This window comes from Chrysochloris asiatica, unplaced genomic scaffold (assembly GCF_000296735.1).
Source record: "Chrysochloris asiatica unplaced genomic scaffold, ChrAsi1.0 scaffold00057, whole genome shotgun sequence".
Taxonomy (NCBI): Eukaryota; Metazoa; Chordata; class Mammalia; order Afrosoricida; family Chrysochloridae; genus Chrysochloris; species Chrysochloris asiatica.
Window position 1 is genome coordinate 17063390 of NW_006408575.1, and position 27254 is coordinate 17090643.

The 27254-nt window shown below is 41.6% G+C and overlaps 1 protein-coding gene across 1 annotated transcript in view; it reads right to left on the reverse strand.

The window, feature by feature from the left end:
• The window catches only part of ADAM19 (ADAM metallopeptidase domain 19), a 145323-nt gene that overhangs the window by 20354 nt on the left and 97715 nt on the right, over nucleotides 1–27254 (reverse strand). Inside the window, exons 8-14 of the mRNA XM_006863931.1 lie at nucleotides 22458–22529; nucleotides 11877–12043; nucleotides 10302–10386; nucleotides 8973–9112; nucleotides 7491–7668; nucleotides 4593–4682; nucleotides 388–583 (exon numbers count right to left, since the gene is read on the reverse strand). Of these exons, the coding sequence (XP_006863993.1) occupies nucleotides 388–583; nucleotides 4593–4682; nucleotides 7491–7668; nucleotides 8973–9112; nucleotides 10302–10386; nucleotides 11877–12043; nucleotides 22458–22529 (928 nt within the window). The remainder of the gene's footprint in view (nucleotides 1–387; nucleotides 584–4592; nucleotides 4683–7490; nucleotides 7669–8972; nucleotides 9113–10301; nucleotides 10387–11876; nucleotides 12044–22457; nucleotides 22530–27254) is intronic.

Here is a 27254-nt window from a genome sequence, read left to right on the forward strand (position 1 = left end):
CAGTCTTTGTCAGTCTCATATATGAAAGTTTCCCATTGCATAGTTGTTATGATCAGCTTTCTCTTAACATGCGTGAGGTTAAATATATTTTCACAGCTTATCGGCCATTTGCATTTCCTTTTCTGTTTACACTCACTGTCTTTTTTTCTGTTGGATTGCCCTATTCCATTTATCCACTTTGAGAATTTAAGCATCAAGGAACTGGGAAGAACACTGTCCACTAGGTCTGAAAATCTAGCGTGAGTCACGAGATGATGTAGCTCAATCTTGGAGGTACCATGTTGAAAGCCAGACGCTAAGCTAACACAAGCACCTGAGGAGAAATGGCTGACCCAGTAGTAGTTGTGAGGTGAGACAAGGCATTCACTCCAGGAGAGCCCTACTTACCAGGGCCCCACAGCTGCTGGCACTGCTCCTGGTAGGTGAGGCACATGCCATTGTAGCAGTAGGCCTGGCCACCCTCACAGGGCGTGCCGTCCATCTGGTAGAAGTTGGTGGGACAGTGAGGAGATTTGCCCGTGCAGAACTCCGGGAGGTCACACTGGCGTGCCTGCTCTCGACACAGGGTGCCAGGAGCCAGCAGCTGAGTGAAGAATGAGAGGGAGAGAAACAGTCAGTCCCCCTCCCAAGCCCTCTCGGAAAAGGGCTTGTGGGATCGATTACTCTTGTGGGACAGCGTTTTCTGTTACCATTATTTCACAGCACTTTTATACAACCTCATTAGCTCTGATCAGCATCAATTTTCTAATATTTTCTATTAGACCCTGTGTAGGGTTTCCAAAGAGCAGTTAGTGGGTTTGGACTGTTGACCTTGTGGTTCCAAGTCCAGTCCTGATCCTATAGTGCCACACCAGGACTCCCAATTAAATGCTCAATACAAATATAATTGAATTTAGTTTTCATGATTGTTGTTATTGTTGTTAAATGCTGTCAAGTTGGTTTCAACTGTATAGGGTTTCCAAGGAGCAGCTGGTGGGTTAGAACTGCTGACCTTGTGGTTAGTAACCGAGTGTTTATCCTAGTGTCATACCATGATTGTTGTTGTTGTTGCTGAGTGTGTCGACTCCAAGCCATAGTGCACCCTGTATAGGGTTTCCAAGGAGCAGCTGATGAGCTTGAACCGTCAACCTTGCAGTTCAAACGGTTTTGCAGTCTGGCGCATTAACCCACAGCGCCACATAGTCCTATTAATATAACCATCTCCATTCTGTTGTTAGGTGCTGTCGAGTTGTTTATTGGCCCACTTGTAAGGATTTTTGTTTTCTTTACATTGAGGTGCAATCCACATTGAAGGCTGTAGTCTTCGATCTTCATCAGTATTTCAAATCCTCTTAACTTTCAGCAAACAAGGCTGTGTGATCTGCCTACGGCAGGTTAATGAGTCTTCCTCCAATCCTGATGCCACATTCTTCATCATATAATTCAGCTTCTCAGATCATTTGCTGCTCAGCATACAGATTAAATAAAAATGGTGAAAAGATACACTCCTGATACACACCTTTCCTGATTTTAAATCACTTAGTATCTCCTTGTTTTGTTCAAATGACTGCCTCTTGGTCTATGTACAGGCTCAACAAGAGCATGATTAAATGTTCTGGAATTCCCATTCTGTGCAATGTTATTCAGTTTGTTATGATCCACACAAATATCTTTACATAGTCAATAAAACACAAGTAAACATCTTTCTAGTATTCTCTGCTTTCAACCAAGATCTATCTGATATCAGCAATGATATCCTTCACTCCACATCCTCTTCTGAATCTGGCTTGAATTGCTGGCAGCTCCCTGTTCATGTACTGCTCCAACTGTTTTTGAATTATCAGCAAAATTTTTCTTGCCTGTGATAGTAATGATATTATTCAATAATTTCTGCATTCTATATGGCCACCATTCTTTGGAATGGGTGCAAACATAGATTTCTTCCAGTCAGTTGGCCAAGTAGATGTCTCCCAAATTTCTTGGCATAGATTAATGAATGTTTTCAGTCCTGCATTTCAATTGAAATATTTCAGTTGTACTTCATCAATTCCTGGAGCCTTGCTTGGACTTCTTCCTTCAATATCATCAGTTCTGATCATATACTACCTCCTGAAATGATTGAACGTTGACCAGTTCTTTTTGATACATTGCCTCTGTATTCTTTCCATCTTCTTTAGCTGGAAAATCTCCATTATACAGAGGCTCAAAGATGTTAAACAATGTAACCAAAGCCATTAAGTAGCAGAACTAGATTCACTAATACTTACGCACATGTGCATATATAAATAAATGCACATATGTGAGCATACGTATTCATTCATATATACACATATAAAATGCACATCTACAAATAAACCATATATGTTGTTGTTTGGTGCCATCAAGTCGGTTCCGACTCATAGTGAGTAACCTTATGCACAAAAGAATGAAACACTGCCCGGTCCTGTGTCAACCTCACAACCACCGTGAAGCTTGAGTCCATTGCTGCTGCCATTGTGTCATCTTGTTGGGGATCGTCCTCTTTTTTACTTTAAACTTGCTATAGACATTCAACTGGTTCAGTTGTGAGGATTTTTGTTTTCTTTCCATTAAGTTGTAATCCATACTGAAAGCTATAGTCTTTGATCTCCATCAATAAGTGCCTGAAGTCTTCTTCGCTTTCAGCATGTAGGGTTGTGTCATCTGTATATAAAGGCAGGCTTTCATGAGCCTTCCTCGAATCCTGGTACCACACTATTCTTCATATAGTCCAGCTTCCCAGGTTATTTACTCAGCATGCAGACTGAATAAGTATGGTGAAAGGATACAACCCTGATACACATCTTTCCTGATTTTAAACCATGCTCCTTGTTCTGTTCTAAGGACTGCCTCCTGGTCTATACACAGTTTCCATATGAGTGTAATTAAGTGTTGTAGAATTCTCATTTTTGGTAATGTTATCCATAGCTTGTCATGATCCACACAGTTGAATGTCTTTGCATAGTCAATAAAACACAATTAAACATCCTTTCTGGTATTCTCTCCTTTCAGTCAACATTGAACTGATGTCAGCAGTGATATCTCTTGTTCCATGACCTCTTCAGAATCCAGCTTGAATTTCTGGCAGCTCCATGTAAATGTACTATGGCAACTGTTTTTCAATTATCATCAGCAAAAATTTGCTTGCCTGTGATGTTAATGATATTGCACATTCTATCTATATGGTCGCCTTTCTTTGGAATTGGGTACAACATGGATCTCTAGTCAGTTGGCCAGATATTTGTCTTTCAAATTTCTTGGCATAGATGAGTGAGCACCTCCAGTGCTGCACTCATTTGTTTGTTGAAACATTTCAGTTGGTGTCCCAACAATTATTGGAGCCATGTGTTTTGTCAATGCCTTCAGTGCAGTTTACACTTCTTCTTCCAATACTATTGGATTCTTGATCCTGTGCTACCTCTTTAAATTTTAATACATACATGCACACAAATCATAAAAGTTTAATCTGATGATAAAGAAGAGTTGAATGACCTTGACATTTTTGTCAGTTGCAGTAATAACTTCATTTGTGGAAGCTTCTAGATCATCTGGATTATCCATGAGAATGGGGATTATATTCCCCCCCAGGAAATTAGTGATAACTGTCTGTATGGTACTTTTCTTTTATCTTCATATATTTCATGGTAACATCTCACGGCTTCCTGAATCTGCCTATGGACATTAGCAAAGTGATCAGCATTTGGGTTGAATGTTTTTTCAAGAAAGTGAAGCCCTGTTTTAGTTTTTTTTAAAAAAATAGACAATTTCTTTCCTTTCTCTTCATCATTATTTCTTTCCTCCTCAAAATCCATTAAGTCTGTTAAGTCTATTAAATCAATCATGTCTATTCCCATTTCTCTATGAGCAGTTCCACATCAGCAATATCAGTTTCTAAATTCAACTTTCTTGTCATAAATATGACTTTTTTACTAAGGTCTTCCATCATATTATCCTGATCAAATGCTTAGAGCATGTTCACATAGCTCATCAGTTTTTTTTCCATATTCCCTGTATGCATTTTCCTGGAATTTCCTTCCAGGAAGATACAATAAATGTTCAAGATACACTAATGGTCGTAAGTGCAGTGCAGCTCATCATAACTTGAATACATCATAAATTGGGGAGTACCTGTATATTACATAACACCCCCTGAATAAGGTGTGGGAAAGTAGTTTACTCATAGAATCACAAACTCATTAATACTTCTGCAATTAAACATAAATATTCACTTTAAGTGTGATTTCTTAAAAAGCTCTAACAAATCTCATATCAGTTCAGGTCAAATTTTGCCACCGAACGAGTTCAAATCTTTTTTCAGGTTTTAGAACTTTCTGAAGTGCAGACTTGAGGTTAAGAGACTGGGCCTATAGTAATTTTAGTAGCAATATACTACTACATATAATGAGTTTCTAGATCAACATTAAGTGTAGTAGGCGTAGGCTCTAGAATCATGGAAACTTAGGTTCAGTCCCTCTTTGGCAATGTGATCCTGGAGAAGTCACTTATCCACTCTCAATCATGTTTTCTCATCTTAAAATGCCAAAGAGCAGTCTGCTATCAGATCAGAAGCCAGGGCAGGGGGAGAAAGGTCTTACCTTACACTGGTGACAACAAGAGCCATGGGCACACTCGGCCCCTTCCTTTAGGGTACAGTTGGAAGCATTGCAGCAGGGGTTATTACATTCCTATGGGAGGCAGAGGGAGAGGGGTGTGAAAAGGGTCTCTGGGGCAGCCAGGTAAGGAGGCAGCCACGCTGAAAGAGGTATGGTCTTCAGTTACTTTCTACACTACCCACCCCTTGCCCCAAATACCCCTGAAACCTAAGAGCCCAGGAATTCTACCCTCACACAAAACAAAAATCCACAACATTTTATACTTTTAACACTAAGGTTAAAGAAAACACAGTTGTTGAGCCAAGTCCAACTCATGGTGAGCCCATGTGTGTCAGAGTAGAACTGCATTTCATAGGGCTTTCAATGGCTGGTTTTCCTTAAGCAGATTGCCAAGTTGTTACTCTGAGGCATCTCTGGGTGGACTCAAACTCTAACCTTTTCGTTATCAGTCAAGCCCACTAACCACTTGAATCATATCTAAGTATCCATATTGAATACAGATTTGTTCAAAGCATCATGTAATTTCCCCTCCCAACACTTACGATGGTGTACTTATATACTTCTGCAATTATTATGTTATGTGTGTTTCCCCATGAGACTGTGAGCTCTACAAAGGCAGGGATCATGTCTACAAGGGGCTTCAAAAAGTGGAAAAATGAAATGAAAAGATAAATGGGATTTTCCCATGAACTTTCTGACGTTTCCTCATACCATTGTTCCTCATCCTATATCCAGTATCCAAGGCGGTACACAACACTCAGTAAAAACAATGAAACTTGTGAGAGCCAGAACTTGGTAAGGCAGCTTTGTTTTCCTAGGTCTCCAAGTTTTCCACCTTTGGCACGGTGCAGTCTTGCCATTTTTCTTCCTTTCCTTTTTGTGGACAATATTTGAGTTTTTCTTCTCTGACAGGGTTCCGCCCTACACAGGCTCTGGTTTACAGATTTCACTACTTTTGTTGAATAAATAGCTGCTCTGAATGTAAACCAACTCATTGAGCCCACTTTTGGGCTGCCCCTCAACCAGACAGGAGCCTTGGTGATAGCACGGTGGATTACAAGTTAGGCTGCTAACCACCTCAAGGACAGCAGTTTGAATCTACCAGTTGCCCCTTGTAAGAAAATGAGTCTTTTCTGCTCCCGTAAAGATTTACAGCCTCAAAAACCCTATACAGGATGGCTCTGATTCAGAACTGACTCCACAGCACACAACTACCACCACCACCTCAACTCTCCATGCTAACACAGATTCCTCCTCTCTGAAGGGTTGGAGCTGATCTCTTAGAACTTGTGTGGGGGGGGTGTCTTTAATTCTTTTTCATTATATAGGTTCCATGACAGGGTTTAAACCCCACCCCCAAAAACAAACTAGAGTTATAAAACTAGCTATTAACTAGCTATAAAATCAGATCATTTTTTTCCCACATATATAGACTCTCAATAAGGAGCTATGGTAGTATAGGGGTTACAAGTCAGGTTGCTAACCTCAAGGTCAGCAGTTTGAAACAACCAGCCATTCTATGGAAGAAAGATGAGGCTTTCTGCTCCCATGCAGATTTACAGCCTCAGAAACCTTATACAGGGTTGCTATGAGTTGGAACAGACTCCATGGCACATAATCACCAACACCACCAGATTCTCAATGGCACGCTATTGTTTAGTAGTACTCTTGTATTCTTCCCCAAATTGCAATGCACTGGTTAAAATATATGTTTCCATCCTTAAAAATAGAGTAATGAAACTATCCACTTCTGCTTTCTTCAGGACAATATGCATCTGTTCAAAACACTGTGCTGTGTGGGCACCTGCAGCTGTGGTTACCATCACAGTGGTCAAAGACAGCTTACATAGACAGCTCTGCTCCTTATTCATCAGGCAGCCCTTTCCAGATTTGACAGCATTTCCGACAGCCCCTTTCAATCATCTATTCTCCAGATTAAAAAGCCCACCCTTGTTATTTTAAGCATCGTCATAAGGCCCAGGTGTAAGTCCATCTCTCCGGTTGTGTGGCCTCCAAAATAAATTCAACACAGTTAGAGGACTACATGTCACATGATTGTGGTTTCTGGTGAGACCCAGATGCTCACAAAGAGAATTCCACTCTGGCTGTGTACACATACAGTGCCAAGCCCAGCTAGGAGAGGCTGCAGAAGCGGTCCATGCCTAAGGCTTGCTCTCCACATTCCTGTTTGTGATGGGGTCTTTGATAGCCAGGAGTAAGAGTGTCTGTGATGAAGAAATTTACAATTGCTATCTCTCTCTCTTTTTTGGTAAATATTTTATCAGTTTTAAGTTTTTGTCTTATTTTTTTTATTGCTATGAATATATATATATATATTACACCATCTGCCAATTGGACATTATTTGGGTGTAAGTATAATGCTATCGAGTACATTAACCATGTTGTACAACCATCACCCATAGTGATTACCAAATTCCTCATTGCCACAAACAGAAGCTTACTGCTTTGTAACCAATTGCTCCCCACTCACCCCTGCGAACCAGCAATACACTTTGATGTCTATACATTTGCCTATACATTCATGTTGTAGTATGGATCGATGTGCCTGAGTAGCATTCCATTGTGTGCATATATCTCAGTTTGTTTAGTCATTCATCTATTGGTGAACATTTAACTTGTTTCCGCCTTCTGGTTGTTATGAATAGTGCTGCAGGAACATTGATTTGCATGTGTCTGTTCCCATGGCTGCTTTCAGGTCTGTTGATATACTTAATATTGGAACTGACAGATCAATCATATGGTAGAGTTCTGTGCTTAACATTTTGGGGAGCCATCAAACTGTGGCCTTTTTTTTCAACCTCGAGTTCTAAAATCAATGCACATTCTCCCCTCTCATTACCTCCACCAAGGATGCCTTACCTCTTCCTCTCCACAGTCACACTCTTCCCCATCTTCCAGATATCCATTCCCACACCGTCGGCCTCCATACAAAGTCCTGGTGTCTGGCATGTTGGAAAGACACATCCCACCACCTGACTGCAGATATCTGTCCAACTCCTTCCTGTTGCATCCATTGAACACTCTGGGAAAGGGGTGGCTGGCAAAGAATACAGGAATTAGGAGTCTGGGCAGCAAACAATGAAAATAACTGTCAATCCTGCTACCTATGTGGATTGCTACTCCTGGAATCCACCCCCCAAGTCCATGCACATACATTCTACCCCATTAGAACATTCACTGATACATTAAGCATAATTCTTTTATCCTTAATGATGCAATGTTAACCATTCCAGGATGCTCTTTTTCCTTTCTCACTCTGCAGGGAAGAAGTATTTGAGATTTAGAAGCAGCAACTTCTGCCCTTTACATGAGAGGATGTACACTAGCAAGGTAAAAGGTAATGGATGTGTTTCAATGGGTCTGCTGAGCCTTAGAACTAATGAATAAAATATTAGCCAACTCAAACTTTTCCTGAAATGAATATTAGATGGATATTTTGGGAGGACAGAGTACCAGGACAAAAGGCTACTTCACAGGCAAGTGTCCTGACCTCTGTCTTAAAGATGCAAAAGACATGCCAAACTCAGTCATAAATGCACTCCCCTTATCATAAAATAGTGTCAAAGGTCCTAGGTCACACACTTGGGTAAAAAACAAATTCACAAGTCTTATCCTCCCTGGTTTGTGGGACAGTACCACACTTTTGGCTCATAAAGAGATACCAATTTCTTAAACAAATGAATGGTTAAACTTAGAAAGATTTCCGTCAGTTGTTAGGTATATCACTAATAATTTGCTACTAATAATTGTAAAGCGACTTAAATTAGTGAACAATTTAAAAATCAGTTGGGATAGTAATTAAGATAACTTCAATCATTTGTCTTCAGATATGTTTTTTTTTGGATCGAGAGAAAGAAGTGAACTTGGAGTAACCATGAGTTCAGAGCAACCAGTAGCTGATAGGGATTTGAGAATGGAGCTGTATCCTGTGTGTGTCACACAGTCAAGAAATGAGGAAAAAACACGGCCACTGGATTTCCATGAAAGCTGCCTTTCCTCTTAAAACACAAGGAAATACCATTCTCTAAAAATCTCAAGTAGGCTCTAATGGTTTTTGATGGGGAGAATGCAAGCTCCCAACTGGGATGCCTCCTCAAGGGTGACTCAGATCCTGAAAAGCTCAAATCTCTGTGCTCTCTAAGTCCAAACACTGGGAGATAAGTCCTTGGAGAAACCCCAGAAGTTTCCTTCAAAGATTCTGGTTTTAAAAAATCCCACATGACCAGAAGTATAAGAGAAGTATGCTAGGGCCAGCTGGGAGGAACCCTTGAGTCACACTGTTTATGCACGTTCTGCCTTCTCTCCACCCTCACCCATGTTGGCAGTGTCTGCCTAACTCACCCAGTGGCGGCAGCCATGATGCACCCACCATCAGCTGCACTGGCAGAGCAGCAATCTGCAGAGTCATGGCTCATGCCAAAGTTGTGGCCCATCTCGTGGGCCATGGTAGCAGCCACACCAATGGCATTCTCCGAGTGGTCCTGCTCAAGGAAAGAGTTCAGGTCAAAGGAGGGGCTCTGCCTCCAACCTACATCCTGACCTTTTCTTTAGCCAAGCTATGCTGTTCTCCACAGATTCCACTGTCCCTGAGAAAACAGGCATCCCATATATGTTGATGACATGAAGACTAAATCCACTGGTGATATTTGAATGCCTAAAAAGCCATGTTTCCTGATTTCTTCAAGGTGGGAGACCATCCATAAATTCCCATATCAATAAATACTTTCTGAATAAATGGTATAAGAGGATTTCTCCATTCTTCCTCTTAATAGCATTCTCCCCAAGATATAAGAGAACTGATATGAAAATATCACGTGAGTCAGACATAAAATGTTTCTGGCCCAGGACTTTCTGAGAAAGCCCATGAGATAGATACATACCAGGCATAGCACACCTGGTGCCTGGTGGTTAATCAAAAGAAGCAGAAATTAAAGACATAAAAAAGAAAGAGTGAAAAAAAAAACATAGCAGAAACAGATCTACTAAATACTTGGGTGTGTTTCTCGCATTATAATTCTCATTCTGACCCTAAGATTTTAAATGGTAAATTTCCTCTTTCTATTTAACAAGAAAGGAACTGTATTAACTTACCCATATTTGCTCTTTGAATCCAATTGATTTCAATTTTAGAGCCTGTGGTTTTAACCTTTAAGGCACATTTGTTACTAAGAATTAGGTGGATGGAGGGATGGACACAGATGGACAGCAGGCCTACTTATAGTTCTTCAATGAATACCCAAGCATCCCCACAAAGTCAGTGCTATCTTAAAAGAAGACAATAATTTCGTAACCATGACTTTGAAACAGGCTCTTGTTTCATAAGGACGTACGTAATAGTGCAAGACCTGGGATAAAAACAAGTTTATCTCTATTGTCCTTCTACTCCCAGTGCCTGGTTTGGAACAAATAAGAGATTTAGTGATGTATTAATTTAATATCGACAGGGTTCCTCTGAGCTTGAAAATTAAGAATAAACTATAATAAATGAACATTCACTCCTTGGTACTTTCATCTCTTATCACTTAATGGTTTCTTTTCAACAAATTGCCCTGCTTCATGTGTAAGTTGTGTTTTTGTTTCTCTTTCTGTAATAACAAGTACTGAATTATTTTATCAAAGGTGACCTTCTGTCTTGGAAGGGCATTTTATCACCTTCTGCAAGAGACTCACCATGTTGACACCTCCAGATTGGTACACAGAACACATGGCCATGAGAGGGGCCAGGCCAATGGTGGTGCCATGGAACGACATACCCCTGCAGAGGGGAAAGAGAGAAATAAGAGAGGTGATTTGTTCCCTGTGCCCACGAGCAAATGGTCATCATGACATTCATTCCAGGGCATTCCCAAGTGGAGAGACCCTGGTGTCCTGGCCAGCTGGACAACATCCAGGTGGCCACACCTCTCACCTCTTCCCACTCTGCTCCTGAGAAGCCACTTTTCCCCACAATGTGCCCATAGCCTATTCCCTGGAAGGAAAAGGCAGGGCTTGCAAACCTGCATCCCATTCCTGCTGGACAGGAAAAGGTAAGAGGAAGGGCTAATGGATTTAGGCACAAGCTCTGATGCTGAAGTGAATCATGGCCACTTCCGCCAGCTGTCAGGGTGCCATGCCAGTATCCCGGGCTCTGTGGTGTGTGTGCATGTGTGTTGAAGGGTGGGACAGGGACAGCAGCTGCAGGGGCTGATGTCTCATCCCTACATCACGCTTGAGCCAAGGAAACAGATGTGTCCCATCAGAAACCTCACAAAGTGCAGCTGGGTGCAAAACATGAGATATTTATGCTTATGTTATGCAATTGCAATCCTAATCTGCCAATGGCCGGCAACACTTCCCCCAGCTTCATACATCTCTCTCTTAGCTGTATGGATGTAGGGTAGGAAAGAAGGAATAAATAAAATACAAGTATCTTCATGCATATCACAAGCATATGACTCATTTAAAGAATCTAAGGGAATTCACTATGTGGTATTTTTATACGTGCATGTTTTCTGCTTATCTAGAAATCTTTGAGCGTTAAGACTGTATTTTATTGGCTTTGAAGTCACCAGGACCTAGCGTACAGTCTGATACACTGGGAGTGATTAATAGATGTCTATTGAATTCAAGGTAGATGTTCCTTCAAAGAAACAATATATGCAAAATACATGCAAATCGATATGAAGCCCTAATGATGATTTTATAAACCTCGTCTGTGGCCCTACAGAAGTCCTACTGGAAACCTAAATTTAAGGCCTTGCCCAAGACAAGATGCCACACTTCTATGAGTTCAGGTCAAACGTTCTGGTGCCCGAAGACTCTTTCTAGTTCCATGTACCTCATTACATAAGACTCACAAGTCCAGGTTTCTGGGAGCTACTTCCCTCAATTCCTTTTAAAGGGTAAACAAAGTCAAACTGTGAGCCCTCAGAGATACATTTGAAGAACAGAAGAAAAGTGATTTTATTATATGAAGGGATAAATGGAATGAAAGGATAATGGAGTTTTCCCACAGACTTTTTGAAGCCCTTTCATAGATGCGCCTTTTGTTTAACTGCCTTTCTTGGTGTGCAGGGCACAGGGCACAGGTCTGAGAAACACTGGAGTACCTGGATCAGAATGTCAGGAGGGCCTTTACAATCAATCCTTACCCCAAGGGTAAGAGACAGGCAAATGTTGAGCACCTGCACCGCAGACAGAGGCTAGTTAGTGGCATTAGTTTTGTGTCAGATGCCAACACAGCACATAAGGGAAGAGGCTACTTACGTGATTAATTGTGCGTTATCATGCTTCTTCTGGGTGAGGAGCTTGCGCCTCCAACTAAGAAATGACCAGAGGGTAGAATATGGATTCTCTGAAACTTCACACATATTCTCATGAGTCCACACTTCCAAGCCCACAAGGGCAATCCGGATGTTCAAGGATCGATAGAACTGAAAGCACACAAGGAATTGTCACATTCTCTGTCAATAGCACCTGGGATTTGTAAGCTTCTTCCCTGCCTAAGAGCTCTGAGCAGAAATACCAGATTTCTCTGCTCCACATGCCTCCAAGAGGCATGTTATGGGTTGAACTCTAGCCCCAAAAGATAACATTGAAGTCCTCACCCCTGGCATCTGGTAATATATCCTTGTTTGGAAACTGGGTCTTTGAAGATGTTATCAGGCTAACATGAGGTCATATTAGAATTGGGTGTGTCCTGATCCAATACGATATCTACCACTACTGACCATTCGAACCAGAGACAGAATAATAAATAGATGGCTCTGGATAGAATGGGAGAAAATTGTAGTGGAAGATTCAAATTCTTTTAAAAAGGCCAGATTTATTGGGCCAATAGAAACTAGAAGAAACCTTGAGATGCCTTTTAAACTTTAAACTGAAACCATTCCCAGAGGCTACCTTTTAGCTAAATCAGATGGGCTCACCATGTAATATCACCCATGAATATTTTGTTCCTTCAAATTAAAAAAAAAAAAAAAAAAAAATCTACATGAGACCAAATGGTCAACATTTACCCTAAAGCAAAGATGAGAAGGTAAGAAGGGGGTGAGGGAAAGCAGACTAATGAAAATGGAGCTAACAGAACAGAAATAATAAGAATGTTGCCAACAATGTGGAAAAATGTAACTAAAGTCACTGAACGGTAAGTACAAAAACTGCTAAATAGGAACCTAACTTGCTGAGTTAACTTTCACCCAAACCACAAGAAAATATTTATAGAAGGAAAATGAATACAATAAGAATAAAATGGAGTAATCCACAAATCAAGGAAATGTAAGTATTGTCAGCCATCACCAGAAGCTAGGAGGGAGCATGGCATAGATACGCTCTCAGATCTGCCCCTGATTTTGGACTTCTAGCCTCTAGAACACTGAGGCAGTAAATTTCTGTTGTTTCAAATTATGATTCTTAGTCATGGCCACCCAGGAAACTAATACAGGAAGGAAGGTACAGGGATTAACAGTCACATTTTGCAGAAGTGTGAAATGAAATCCTGGGAAAGACGCACCACATTCTCACAGCATCCTGGTGGCAGAACCGGGGTTTAGACAAGACCAGGTAGGGTTTTCAAATATGTGAAGATCCGCCTTGTTCTGCCTGGTCCCAAAGAAGGGTTTCAATCAATAAGTAAAACAGACATGGAAAACAAGTTTCGTTTTAAAAGGGAAAAATAGCTTCCAAACAAAGCTGGTCATCAGAAAGTTCAGAGCCAAGCTTTACTGTGTTCTGTAATAAATACCAGGCTGTCTGGTACCAGCCTTTACAGGGTCTCATCTTTTCTGTATGTGTCTAAATGCTTCTCCTGTATTTGGATTTTAAAACAATTTTTAGGCACAATTTACATATCATAAAAATCTCCCTTATTTTAGTGTATAATAAATTTAATGTGTTATGAAAATGTAACCATATCCAATTTTAGATTATTTTCATCACATCAGTAAGATCCTTCATAGCCTTTTATAGTCATTCCTCATTTCCAACCTCCAGCCATAGGCAACCACGAATCTACTTTCTGTCTCTAAAGATTTGCCTTTTCTGAACAGTTCCTATAATGGAAATAAACAGAAAGTGGTATTTTGTGTCTGGCTTCTTTCATAACGTTTTTGAGATCAATATTTTGTTCCTTTTTATTACTGAATAGTGTAACTAGAAACTAGAAGAAACCCGGAGATTATTACACAGAGAACTGAAACCATTCCCAGAGGCTATCTTTTAGTTAAATCAGATCAGCTCACCAAGTAATATCAGCTATGAATATTTTGTTCCTTCAAATTAAAAAAAATAATAAAAATCTACATGAGACCAAATGGTCAACATTTACCCTAAAGCAAAGATGAGAAGGTAAGAGGGGGGTGAGGGAAAGCAGATAATTTGATTATCAGAATATCATATTAGATATGGAAATTTATTATAAGGTGTCTCTCACTCATTTTTGAAGCCAATGAGTACAAATAATATACAAGTGGATGGAGATGATTAATCTCAAAATTTTTCTTTCCCATCATGGAGATATCTGGGTTTTGTTAAGAATACCATAAACAATATTTGAACATCAGACTGACAAAAGTCCTAGATAATCATCAGGGTTCTTTCCAACCCAGAGATCCTGAGATTCTGTAAGTTAGATCTAACTACCTGACTCCTTAAGACTAAAGCTATTTCTATCCTTTATGGCATGCATATAAACAAGGAAAGGTATAGCCACAAGAGGTGCTTTGACTGGCCTACCCTTAGATGCCTACCATGGAAACATAGGTCACATGAGCAGGAAAGACCATCTTCATTCGAAGTTAGCACTTACTGTCCCTAGAAATAATAGTCACAGCACCAACATTGATCAAGCACTTCCAGTCTACTAAGCACTGAGGCTTAGAGAAGCTCAGTAACTTGCCCAAAGTCTCAGCATGACGTTAATGGAACCAGGATTGCGGTTCAGATTATCTGTCCTCAATGACCAATCATGATTTCAACACAGATTAAATACTTAGGTATTTACACATCTAGCCAAAATTAACTTGCTTCAAGAAGTTGTGATCTAACAGTGGCTCCAGACTTAGACTAGAATCAGTTCATTTCAAAGGCAATTTTTTAGGTTCCTGCTTCATTTCAGGTCAATCATAGAAAATGCAGTGTTTGGTTGCAACTTGAGCTTGCTTCACTTGGAAACTCTTTAACTAGGTCAACTTGACTTTTTCACATTTAAGGGAAAACATTTTGGATTGAGTTCATGATTCAGCGAATCATTGTAGTCCATTCCAATTTTGGTTCAACAATAGCTCAGTTCAAGTTGCTGGGTCACAATTCTCAGGGAAGTAGCTGTGTTTCCCTCATCCAAGGTGGGAGACACAAGAGGCTAGAAAGAAAACCAAGACTACTTCCCAGAGTGGACAACCTAGCAAGACTTGTGGCTTCAAGTAAGCACTGAGATTTGCTGATGTCTCTCCTCTCTCCATGTTTCATCAGCATCCTTGATTCTATTGCCCAGACCAGCTGGAAAGTTCACAAAGGGGAGTCCCAGCCAAGTCTCCCACCTGCTGGGTCTGGAGAACAATAGCTATCACTTGGCTGATAGCAGGATCTGTCTCCTGTATAGTCCCCAGGGAAAGAAGCGTTCTTGTTTTCCCAGATGTTGAGTGTGTTTGGGTTATAGGATCATTTAAATGTTATTGCTGAATGAGTTGAGAGCTCAACAGAGGAGGTAGAATAAGGCCCCCAAGGGACTGTGTCCCTAGAGTCCTTTCTTTCAGGAAATGTCAGTGGTTTACTTTTACCTGACACTGAATTGTCTTCTGTCACCTAAGGTAGAACAAAAACAGGGCATAGCAATTGCCAACTGATGATTTCAGAACACTTTACCAAATGTCCTTATTAATCCCTAAAAACAGCTGGATCCATTTCTTTATCCTGTCTTGTTATTGTTGCTGTTAAGTGCCATTGAGTTGGTTCCAACTCCTAATGACCCTGTATAGAGTTTCTGAGGAGTGGCTGGTGGGTTTGAAACTGCCAACCTAGAGGTTAGCATTCCAGTGCTTATCCTATACCACCACACCAGGACTCCTCTTTATCCTCTAATATTTAGAAAACAACTATGACTTTGCCTTTAGACTTGGGATCTATGAATCTCTAGTAGCACCAAACTTAAGAAGTTCTATGAGTGCTTAAGAAAGGTGTATGCCAGGGTTGTATCCTTTCACAATACTTACTCAATCTGTATGCTGAGTAAATAATTTGAAAAGCTGAATTGTATAAAGAAAAATGTGGCATCAGGACTGGAGGAAGATTCAATAACAACCTGTGATATGCAGATGATACAACCTCATTTGCTGGAAGCCAAGAGAACTTAAAAGACTTATTGATGAAGATCAAAGACCACAGCCTTTAGTATGGGTTACACCTCAATGTAAAGAAAACAAAAATCCTCACCACTGGATCAATAAATAACATACATATGAATGGAGAAAAGGTTGAAGTTGTCAATGACTTCATTTTGCTTGGATCAACCATCAACACTCAGCAGTCAAGTAATCAAATGTCGTATTGCATTGGGAAATCAGCTGCACAAGACCTCTTTAAAGTGCTGAAGAGCAAAGTTGTCAGTTAAAGGACTAAGGTACACCTGACACAAGCCATGGTATTTTCAATAACCTCAGATGCATGCAAAAGTTGGACAGTGAATAGGGAAGATTGTAAAAGAATTGATGCGTTTGAGTTATGGTGTTGGAGGAGAATATTAAAAGTACCATGGACTTCCAAAAGAACAAAAACATCTATGTTGGAAGAAGCCCCACCAGAGTGCTTCTTGGAAGCCAGGATGGCCAAAACTTTGTCTTTATACTTCGGACATACTGTCAGGAGGGACCAGTCACTGGAGAAGGATATCATGTTTGGTAAAGTGGAGCGTGGGAGAAAAAGAGGAAAACCCCCAACAAGATGGATTGGCAAAGTGGCAGCATCAATAGGGTCACATATAGCAATAATTGTGAGATTGGCCCAGGACTGGGCAGTGTTTCATTCTGTTGTGCATAGGGTTACTGTGAGTCAGTACCAACTTGATGACACCTAACAACAACAATAGCAATGAGTGCTTTGGGGGGAGGAGGATGGAAGAACAAGGTAGAAAGGGGACCACTTAGGCAGGTTTGGCTAAATGGGACAGAGGTAAATGGTGATGCCTGCTCAACCTTGGAACAACAGGGCTCTGTGATACAGGGATCAAGGCATACTCTGAATGGTTAAAAGATGGGAAATAATGTTAAGATGCCTGACTGTCTTATGAATATTTGTTTCCCTTGACAACTACTGTAAAATAGACACTTGAGTGGGATAGAAAGGAATGGTGGTGGTGGTTACGTGCTGTGGAGTCAGATTCGACTCAGAGACCCTGTACAGGGTTTCCGAGGCTGTAAATATTTACGGGAGCAGAAAGCCTTATCTTTCTTCCATGGAACAGCTGGTAGTTTCAAACTACTGACCTTGCGGTTCACAGCCCGATTCATAACCACTACGCTACCAGAGATATAGGGGAGCAATACACAAGAAGGGGGAGGGGAATGGAAGAACAAAGTGGACGGGAAAACAATTAGGCTGATTTGCATGGGCTAAGTGGGTCAGAGGTAAAGAATGATGTATGCACAACCTTGGAACAACAGGGCTCTGAGATATAAGGATTGAGACATGGTTGGAATGGACAAAAGGGGGAAAATAATGTTAAGATGCTTGGCTGTCTTTTGAATCTTGGTTTCTCTGGCAAATCATTATGAAATAGACACTGGAGGGGGAGAGAAAGGAATAGCCAGAAATATCATCATAGAAAGCCTGTAAGTCTGTCTTCTGCCTAAAACTGATTGGAATACCTAAAATGGGGCTACAACGTGCCCAGTGAAGGAGGCTTCCAGTGGAGCCTCTGCATTATATAAGACCATTATATAATTCCATTATATAGATGGAATCCTGAACTGCATCCAGAATCTTCAGAGGTGGGAAATTTCCACTGGACAGGACAAGCAGACCAGCTTGGAATGACTAGAAGAACAGAAGACAATTCTTGAAAGGAAGACTGACAGGAAAAATACAAAACAATAATGGCAGTCCAACTGACTACTACAAGATCAAGCAAGTTGCTTGCCCAGGAGACATCAAGGCAAGTGGTCGGATCCCCTCAGGGCAAATCCCTTTCCAAGACTAAGACTCAATGGGAATACACACTCTGATTTGTGACCATGTTGGTCACCAATAAGGGGAAGTGAGGGAAAAACAGCAGTGAAGCTGCCATCTAAGCACTACAACATTTAATAGACTCCTGTGAACCCAGGTGGAGACCTGGTTGGCCAGCAGTGTGGCAAGACCTGGGGATTCTTGGGCCCAGAGTCAGTGACATAGCCACAGAGGACTAGAGTGGAGAGTGAAGTGTCCAGCTGATAAGAAGAGAGGGCATATGCATAAGAACACCCACACATGTAGATACTACTGGATGATCAGAGCTCAACTAGAAGAAGAAACAAGAGGAAAAAAGAGTAATCTGATACAATTTGATGAAAGTTCATCAAATGGATGCAGTAGCTCAAAAGAGGGAACAAATCTTTACAGCAAGGATCATTCCCACCCCCTCCATACAGAGTAGACAGGGATGGGCAACTTGGACATTGGCTACCCAAAATGGGTGGGGGGAGGCTACAAAGACAAGAAGTGATTGGCTTACAAGCTTTCAAGAGGGAGCCTAGATCCAGAGGGCATGGAGGAAGGTAGAATTTCCACTGAGTAGTATCCAATCTGTCTAGGCAGGGCTAGGCGATAGCTCTCATTTGGTACAATAGTGAATAATTGTTATCAGGACTGACTGTGAGGGTTGGAAATGTAAAGGTAGACATTTTGTAGCAAAAGGAGGGAAGTGACTGACTTTGCAGTCTGGGAGCAGAGGTCCCTGGGACTATCAAGGGAGAAGAGCAGAGAGCGGGACCCTACCCAGAGAAGCAGTGACGCCAGAGATGGAAGCAAATGATGACGTGGAGAGATGAGCAACTGGGGACTTTAGACCGAGATGGTTGAGGGGCTGTGTGCTGACAACTGGGGGTCAGGCTTGCAGGGTATACCCTTTGGTTGGTTGATGATGCATGGAGAGGACTGTAACCATGGAAATGAAACGATATATGATAGGATGAATGTAAAGCTAATGTTCTCCAATGTAAACTATCACATACTTCACAATAAAACATGAAAAAAAAAAAAAAAAGGAATATTGGGAAACAGGATTACAGAAAGCTTGTAAGCCCATAAAAGAGGTTCTAGATCTTGCCCAGTGAAACAGACTTCTTGCAGAGCCTTTGTAGTGTATAGGACGTTAGGTGGGAATCCTGAGACCTGTCCAGAACCTTCTGACTTGGGACATTCCCACTTGAAAGGACAAGCAGACCAGCCTCAAGCAGCTAGAGGAGCAGAACATCTGTCTTGAAAGAGATACCAATAGGAAAAATCAAAAACCAAAATGGCAGTTTGATTGGCTACTACAAGAACAAGCAAGTGTTCACCGGGGAGCCATTAAGGCAAGCAATAAAGTCCCTTAAGGACAAACTCCCCTCCAATGCTGAAACTCAAAGGGAACATATGAGCAGGCACAGAAGCTTGCTGGTGACCACAGTGGTCTACTTGTAATCAGAAATGGGGGAAAGGCAACAATGAAGATATGGACTGAGTTCAACCACAGTCCGTAGACCCCTGTGGACCTGGAGATGAGAGAGAAAAGAGGAAGGGCTGGTTGGTCGGAAGTATGGTAAGACTGGGAACTCCAGTGACCACGGATAAGGACATAGCCACAGAGGGCTAGAGCTGAGAGTGAAGCGTACAGCTGATAAGAAGTGAAGGGAGATGCACAAGAATGTCCAAACTTGCAGCTAGTACCCATTTGACCTAGCTTCGATGGCTTGATGATCAGAACTGGACTAGAGGAAGATAAAAAAAAAAAAAATTGATAAAGGAAATAAGTGTAAATTGCTATAATTTAATGAACTTGACCTACATACTTACAGATGTAGTAGCTCAAAATACCAACTGAGAGGAAAGGAGTCTTCACATAAAGGATCGATCCTATCCCCTCTGTACATAGGATTGATAGGGCTGGGCAACTTAGACATTGGCTACCTAAAAGGGGCAGGGGAAGGGGTATAAAGGCATGAAGTGACTGGCTTACAAGGTTTCAAGAGGGAGTTTACTTTCAGAATGTGCGGGGGAAGGTAGAATCTCCACCAAATAGTTTTCATCTTGTCTAGACGGGTCTAGTGAAAGGAGATGGGGATAAGATTCTTACGATTCAATAGTGAATAACTGTTATTGTGACTAATTACAATTTTCACAACTGTAAAGGTAGAAGTTTTGTAACATAAAGGGGGAAGTAGTTAATCTTACATTCCAGGAACAGAGGACCCCAGGACCATCAAGAGAGCTCAAGAGTATAAGCTGAATGTGGGACCCTATCCAGAGGAAGCAGCAACACCAGAGATAGAGGCAGAGGGGATGGCATGGACAGATAGAGTATCTGAGGACTCTAGGCTCATGGAAAGAGAAAGGTTGTGTGCTGGTGACCAGGAGGCAGGCTTGCAGAATGTACCCTTTGGTTGTTTAAATGATTATATATTCCTGAGTGGTTTTGTGTATATCCCCACACACACATTAAAAAAAAAAAACAACACACACACACACAAGAAAAAAACAGAGGGAATAGAAGCAAATACTGTTGAATGATGATGCACTGAGGGGATTGTAATTACTGCAATGAAATGAAATACGAAAGGATGAGTGTAAAACTGATATTCTCCCATGTAAACTATCACTCAATTCACAATAAAAAAATTTTTTAAAGAAACGAAAAATCCAATGAGTGCTTTGAAATTATACACTAATTTTTATCAAATTCTAAGAGACCTATATAACCCCAACAATGTTAAAACCCCTATTTCAAACTATACAATGCCTGTGTCAAGAAATTCCTTTCATTCTAGGTTACCTATTCTGCATTTTGTGCTATAATAAATACAAATTATTTCCATGTCTCAAATCAGCCTGATTTAGTAAAATTGAACTACTTGGCTATTTCCTACTTGTGCGCTGGAAAAGAGCCTGGCCTTGTAAAGTTAACCAGCCACACAGCTTTCTAAGAAGAAGGAAATAATTGTAGAACTGTTTTACAGATGGGATGTTGTACACATAGGCCCCAAACAGCCCACTTCTCCACTTTTATGGCTGTAGACTTTTGCTGTCCTGATCTACCTTAATTCCTTCTGAATCCCAGCATCCCTGGACATTAAATCATTCATGGAAGGAACAAAAGAGAACTTTAAAAATCATGAGTTTTGGGGGTGACAGGGAAGGCAATATACAAAAGGAAGGCTGGCAAAAGAAATGATGAAGATGGGGAAGATACAGGGAGGAGTGCAAGAGTTAAAGGGAATAGAGGCAAATATTGTTATAAACACAATCCTGCAACAGCAGTGATCTACAGGCAGATGCACGGACAGATACACAGGCTGAACGGGTTTGGTAGGGAGAGTGAGAGTACACAAACAAACATATTGACAGAGGATATTTACCTTTGCTGCAAACATATCTATGAAAATGTATACAGGGGTAAAATTATGAAAACTTAGATATTACCAAACTCCTTGAGGGAATGAGTTGCTGGGCCTCGGAGCTCAGGACCATAGTATGGGGGACACCATGATCAACTGGCATAACACAAACCACAGATATAATGTCCTACATTCTAATTTGTTAGTATTGACTGGGATCTTAAAAGCCTATAAGCATCCATCTAAAGTGCAACCATTGGTCTCTCCATGTGCTGAGAAAAGAAGTGATGAAAAATGAAGAGGCTTGAAAGCAATTAGTCCAGTGGATTAATTGAACATCAGTCTCCATGACACTGGGGTCAGAAGAACTACCACAACCAAGTGTTCTGAAAGGGATCACATTAGAAAGTCCTAGGTAGAGTGGGAGAAAATGTGGAACAAAACTCAAAATTATATATATATTTTTTAAAAAATTAGGTTTACTGGTCAGAAGGAGACTGGAGGAACCTTAGACAATGGTCCTCAGTCACCTGGCAGGTCCAGAACTGAACTCACTCTCATAGATCAACTTTCAGCCAAGCAGTAGAGCTAGCTATACAGGGGGGACAGTAACACTCGTGAGGTACACACATCATGGAATGGTCAACTAGTCAAGATCAAAAGGGCAGCATTTACCTAAAGATGAAATTCAGAAATGTTGGGAAACAAGGTGGACTAGAAACGAAAATCACAGGGAGGATATGGAATAATTTATGTTACATGGAAGGGATTGCAATCTTTGAAATGAAATTAAATACATGATTTATTAAATTTATTAAATCATATTGAATGAAGGCTCTGTAAACCTTCACTCAATTTACAATTAAAAGCTTTTTAAAAAATCATGGATGTTTTATTATTGGGCTGTTCCCTGTCCTACCTTCCTCAGGGGCAACCACAGAGTGACAGGAAGGGGTTAGAAGAACAAAGCTCTGAGTTCTTATTTCTATATTAAACATTGGCATAAGGTTTCATTTTTGAAAAGGACTCCATCATGAAAAAAATGGAAAATCATTGGCTTAAGCCAACTCTAAAGTTTACCAAAACCAAACCAAATTGCAACCCAAAAGGAATAGTTACTTGCCAAAAGTCAACATACTTCAGGGCTTTGTCAAGTCTGTCCTGAGCCATTACGTCATCACTAAGTCTTTTAGAAACTGACTGGGGTGGCCAGTCTGGCAGAAGGTAGTTCAGATGTCACGTGATCTCCTGTCTGCAGCCCCACAAATTACACACCTGGTCTCACCTTATCAACATAATTGGCGACCTCCATGAGTTTGTGTTTGGTGGCTTCCTGGTCTCGTCGATTCTTCTGAAACTAAACAAAACAAGCAAAATCAGCTGAGCGCCCAGAACCTCTTCCAGCATCCCTCCTGTGTCTCATACTTACCTTTGAATTAATTCTTCTTTTGTTTTCTTTCTACAATCTGTCATTTTATACAACTATTTGAAGGGCAGGGCCTGGGTTCCACACATCTCAGTATTCCCAGCTCCTAATCCAGTGCTGAGCACATAGTTGCTATTGTTAAGTAAGTGCTGTCGAGTCACTTCTGACTCACAGTGACCCTTGTATAGGGTTTCCGAGGAGCAGCTTGTGAGTTTGAACCACTGATCTTGCCATTCAAACTGACCTTGATGTCGAGTACTTATTGTACACATTGTCTTTCTCTATCCCTCGAACAAAATTTTGTTCTCTGATCATGCAAGGTACAAGAACTCTCACTCCCTTTAGGCTTAGAAAAGGGACCCACCAATCTTTATTTTGCTCATCAGCCCCCAACATGAAGTCATCTTCACACAGATCTCACAAGACTACCCTGATTGTCCAGGCCAATCAACACTGGTCAAGTAGCTGCTTAACTCTTGCTACATGCAAAGCATTGTGTTTGGCACTGGGTAGAAAACAAAGAAGTGTGAGATCTTGGTGCTAGTCCAGAAGCGACTCTATTAAAACAGAGAGAATTCCAGAAATAAGTGATGGGCCTTGTAATTAAAAATTATATGAGTGAAATGGGCAGAAAAACCCTGCTAAGAAAGCGTGCATCAAAATAACCACAATGGAAGCCGTGCGAATGACACACAAAGGGTGCTGACAAAGACCTCTGCAAGGATGGCTTCTTGTTGTTAAGTGCTGTCGAGTCAGTTCTGACTCACAGCGAGCCTGTATAGGGTGTTTTAGGAGCAGCTGGTGAGTGAACTGCCGACCTTGCAGTTCAAACCGACCTTGAGGTCGAGTGCTTATCCCGATGGCACTATACAAGGCAGATCTGTTTTATCTTAACATGCCACTCAGACCAACCGCCAGTGACTACTTGTGCTTCAACAATGAGAAGAATGCTAAGACTTGAGCTCAGCAGAAAGGAATGCTATGCTCGATTAGAAGGATATTTCAGTATGAATATCTCACATTGGACTTCTGGTGTGGCGCTGTGGGTTAATGCATTAAACTGCAACATTGGTTTGGTCCATTAAGGCCGGCAGTTCCAACTCACCAGCTGCTCCTTGGAAACCCCGTACAGGGTCGCTATGAGTTGGATTCCAACTTGATGGCACTTAGCAATAAAAGCAAGCAAATCTCACATTGGTCAATCTGACCTCAGAAGGAGTGATTTCTTCCAGCTACAATGAAGAAGTAAATCTTCATAGTGGAAAGGTAAAATTTGTTACCATTGCAACTTAACTTTGTAAATGATGGCATGTGCAATTTCTCTATAAAATCTGTGTACCTATTTGCATTGGCTATGGAGCTCTGGTGGCTAGCTTAGTGGTTATGAGTCAGGCTGCTAATCTCAAGGTCAGCAGTTCAAAACTACCAGCCATTCCAAGCAAAAAACATGAGGCTTTCTGCTCCTGCAAAGATTGACAGCCTCAGGAACTCTATACAGGGTCGTTATGAGTTAGAACTAACTCCAAGGCACACCACCACCATTTATATTGGGAGCACACTATACAGGTTACTTCAATATGAGTCTTTCACTTCTTCCTCTGCTCCATCCTACAAGAATATCCAAGCAAGAAACAAAAAGAACAGCCAAATAAAACACGCTCGGATATTTGTTTAGATGAGCTATGTCCCAGCCCTGAACGGGGAAGCAATCCACTGTTCCCCATTCTTTCCTGCCTTTTATTTTCCTGGACCTCCTTGGAGCACTGTCCTTTGCTTGAAGAGAATTTCACTTTCACCATTGCTTTCTACAGAGTTAGAGTCAATATAAAACCCTGTGTCTTTGGTCCTTCCAAGGTATTAATTCTGAAGTTTCTTATTATCGGGTCATTCCATTTCTAAATTGATGTCACAGTACAGAAAACATTACAGCATTTCATTCACGTAGTAAATGTTAGAACTCCAAGATCAGATGTCAACATCTTCAAGATACGAGGGGGCTTCAAAAAATTTGTGGAAAAATGGAATAGAAAGATAATGGAATTTTTCCAAGAACTTTTTAAAGCTCCCTCATATATTAATGCTATCTTCAAAATTTTGCCCAATAATGCCCATCATAGTTTAGGAATGTGTGCTAACTGTGAGTTGGAACCAACTCAATGGCACGTGACAACAACAGCTGTCTATTTCAAGATGCTCTGGTAGGAGCTGGGTTATGCATTGAGCTGACGAACTGACGAACAAAGTTAGCAGTTTGAATTCACCAGTCACTCCTCTGGAGAAAGAGGAGGATTTTTACTCCTGTAAAGATTTACCACCTCAGAAACCCTACATCCGGTCACTGTAAGTCATAGTTGACTCGATGACAGTGGGTTGGGTTTGGTAATGCGTACTGTCTCTGTCATGACTGCTCAACTCTGCCATGTGCAATGCATAAGCCAATGGGCACAACTGTGTTCTAATAAAGCTTTATTCACAGAAACAGGTTGTGGGCTGGATCTGACCATGAGCCACAGTTTGCCAATCCTTGGTCTAAAGTGGAAACATCAGCACCCTCGATTTTCTAGGGGACATGGAAGTAAAACATAGTGCAACATTTGTCCTTTCCCAAGTACCTCACATTCTGCACCTATCATGAAAGTTCTTTGCATTCGTGCTTGTTCAGTGATGCTGTTCTCTCCTACATCCCCTCCTGCTCTATTTTTCCCCTTAGATGCCCTGTTTCACCAGAGGAACCACTCCAGGAGCTCCTAGGCCCAAGCAGAGAGGAGCTGTGGAGCTGTGAGATAGTTTTTTTTTTTAACCTCTGACAACTCTCTCTCTCACTAAACAGCACACTTTGTCTCACTTGCCCTCTTGGTATCTACTCCCTGCTGAGGTCAGAGCCCAGGAGAAGCCTGCTTGGCCTCAGCACCAGGATGTAAATCACAGATTAGTCAGCCCTCCCTTCCCATCCTCTCACATGAACTCCTTGTCAGCCATATATTTCTGCCTTCAGATAGTGAGGGAGTGGGGGCGAGATCTTATTGGGGTATCCGTAAGCCTGTGAGCTCAGCCTGGCTTCTTATCCCCACTCATCCCCTCACATGAGTCACTCACAGCTTTTGGCAGAGGGATGCCTAGGACCTGACAAATGAGCACATCCCCTCATCTACGGTAGCAGTATGAATGTGCCTCGTCAGAACTACGCTTAGACTGCTGTGTGGCTGGTGTGGAAGGTTCTGGTCTCTGTAGCAGGAAGAGGAGGCCAGGAGACACTGGGCTTTAGGTGGCACCATCATTCTGGAAGCACCATATGTAGACTCTTCCTCTTGAGCGTTTGCTGTGAGCATATAGGTCAGAAGAACTAAAATGCCAAATCCCTGGACTGCCCACATTTCTCCAGCGAGCAGGGACCCTGCCGTGAGACTCCACTGGGATGGCAGAGTGCAGGGCCAATGGGATGAGCGCCCCACCTTTAAACAAGAGCAGCTGTGTTTTCTCTATACTGAAATACTGGGGTCCCCAGGAGCTTTCATTTGAACAAAGAATTTGGTGACTGGAAAAAAATGTCTAAAGACTACTGTGTTAGATCATCTTAAATACAAAGCTGAAACTGAAAAAAGTTCTGAAGCCAGATGGGCTCGGTTTTCTTCCAACCACTTTCCCACTCCTGGCACTTAAGTCAGGCAGGGCTGCAGGCTGGAGATATAAACTTAGAGACCTTCTCCCACAGCTGTGGGGCCCTTGCTTTCAAACCAGCTTGGGAGTTTACTCTCAGCACCACTCTCCTATCCTATACACACAGTAGAGACAACCAAAAACAATAGTGAGTTAAAAAACACGAGACTGCTGGGAAAACCAGTACCGACATCAATTAAAAAACTAAACTCTTCTCAAAGGAGAACACAGTGTTCTCTTGGCTGGGATGCCCTCACCTCTACTTCTCTGTCCAGTAAACTCCTCCTTGTAAGACAGCTCCTCCCCGCTATAGCATGGAAGACAGATCCTCTGGCATGAACATAATAAATGTTCATTCAGTAGCCTGAGTGTCTCCAGGATTCAGACTAGGTTGATGTTGTTAGGAGCCTTGCAGTCAATTTTTGACTCATAGCAACACAATGTGATGAATAGATCTGTCACGTAGGATTTTCTAGGCTGATTGTTACAGAAGCAAACCAATGGTTCTTTTCTCCTGCAGAGCTCCTGGGTGGGTTCCATCATCAACATTTTGGTTAGCAGCTGCGTGCTTAACCAATGTGCTATCATGGCTCTCTCCAGACTAGGTTATTGTTGTTATTCAGTGCTGTCAAGTCCATTCTGACTCATAGTGACCCTATATAGGGTTTGTGAGTCACGGTTGGTGAGTTTGAACTGCCAATCTTGCAGTTTGCAGTGCAGTTCTTATCCTACAGTGCCACACCAATTGTTATTGTTAAGTACATTCTAGTCAACTTTGATTCATCGTGACCCTGTATAGGGTTTCCGAGGAGCAGCTAGTGGGTTTGAACTGCCGATCTTGTGATTCCCAGTCCAGTGCTGATCCTACAGTGCTACACCAGGAGTCCAGCACAACATCAGTAAGTTGTTGTTGTCAGGTGCCATCGAGTCGGAACCGACTCATAGCGACCCCATGCACAGCAGAACGAAACAATGCTCGATCCTGGGCCAACCTCACCA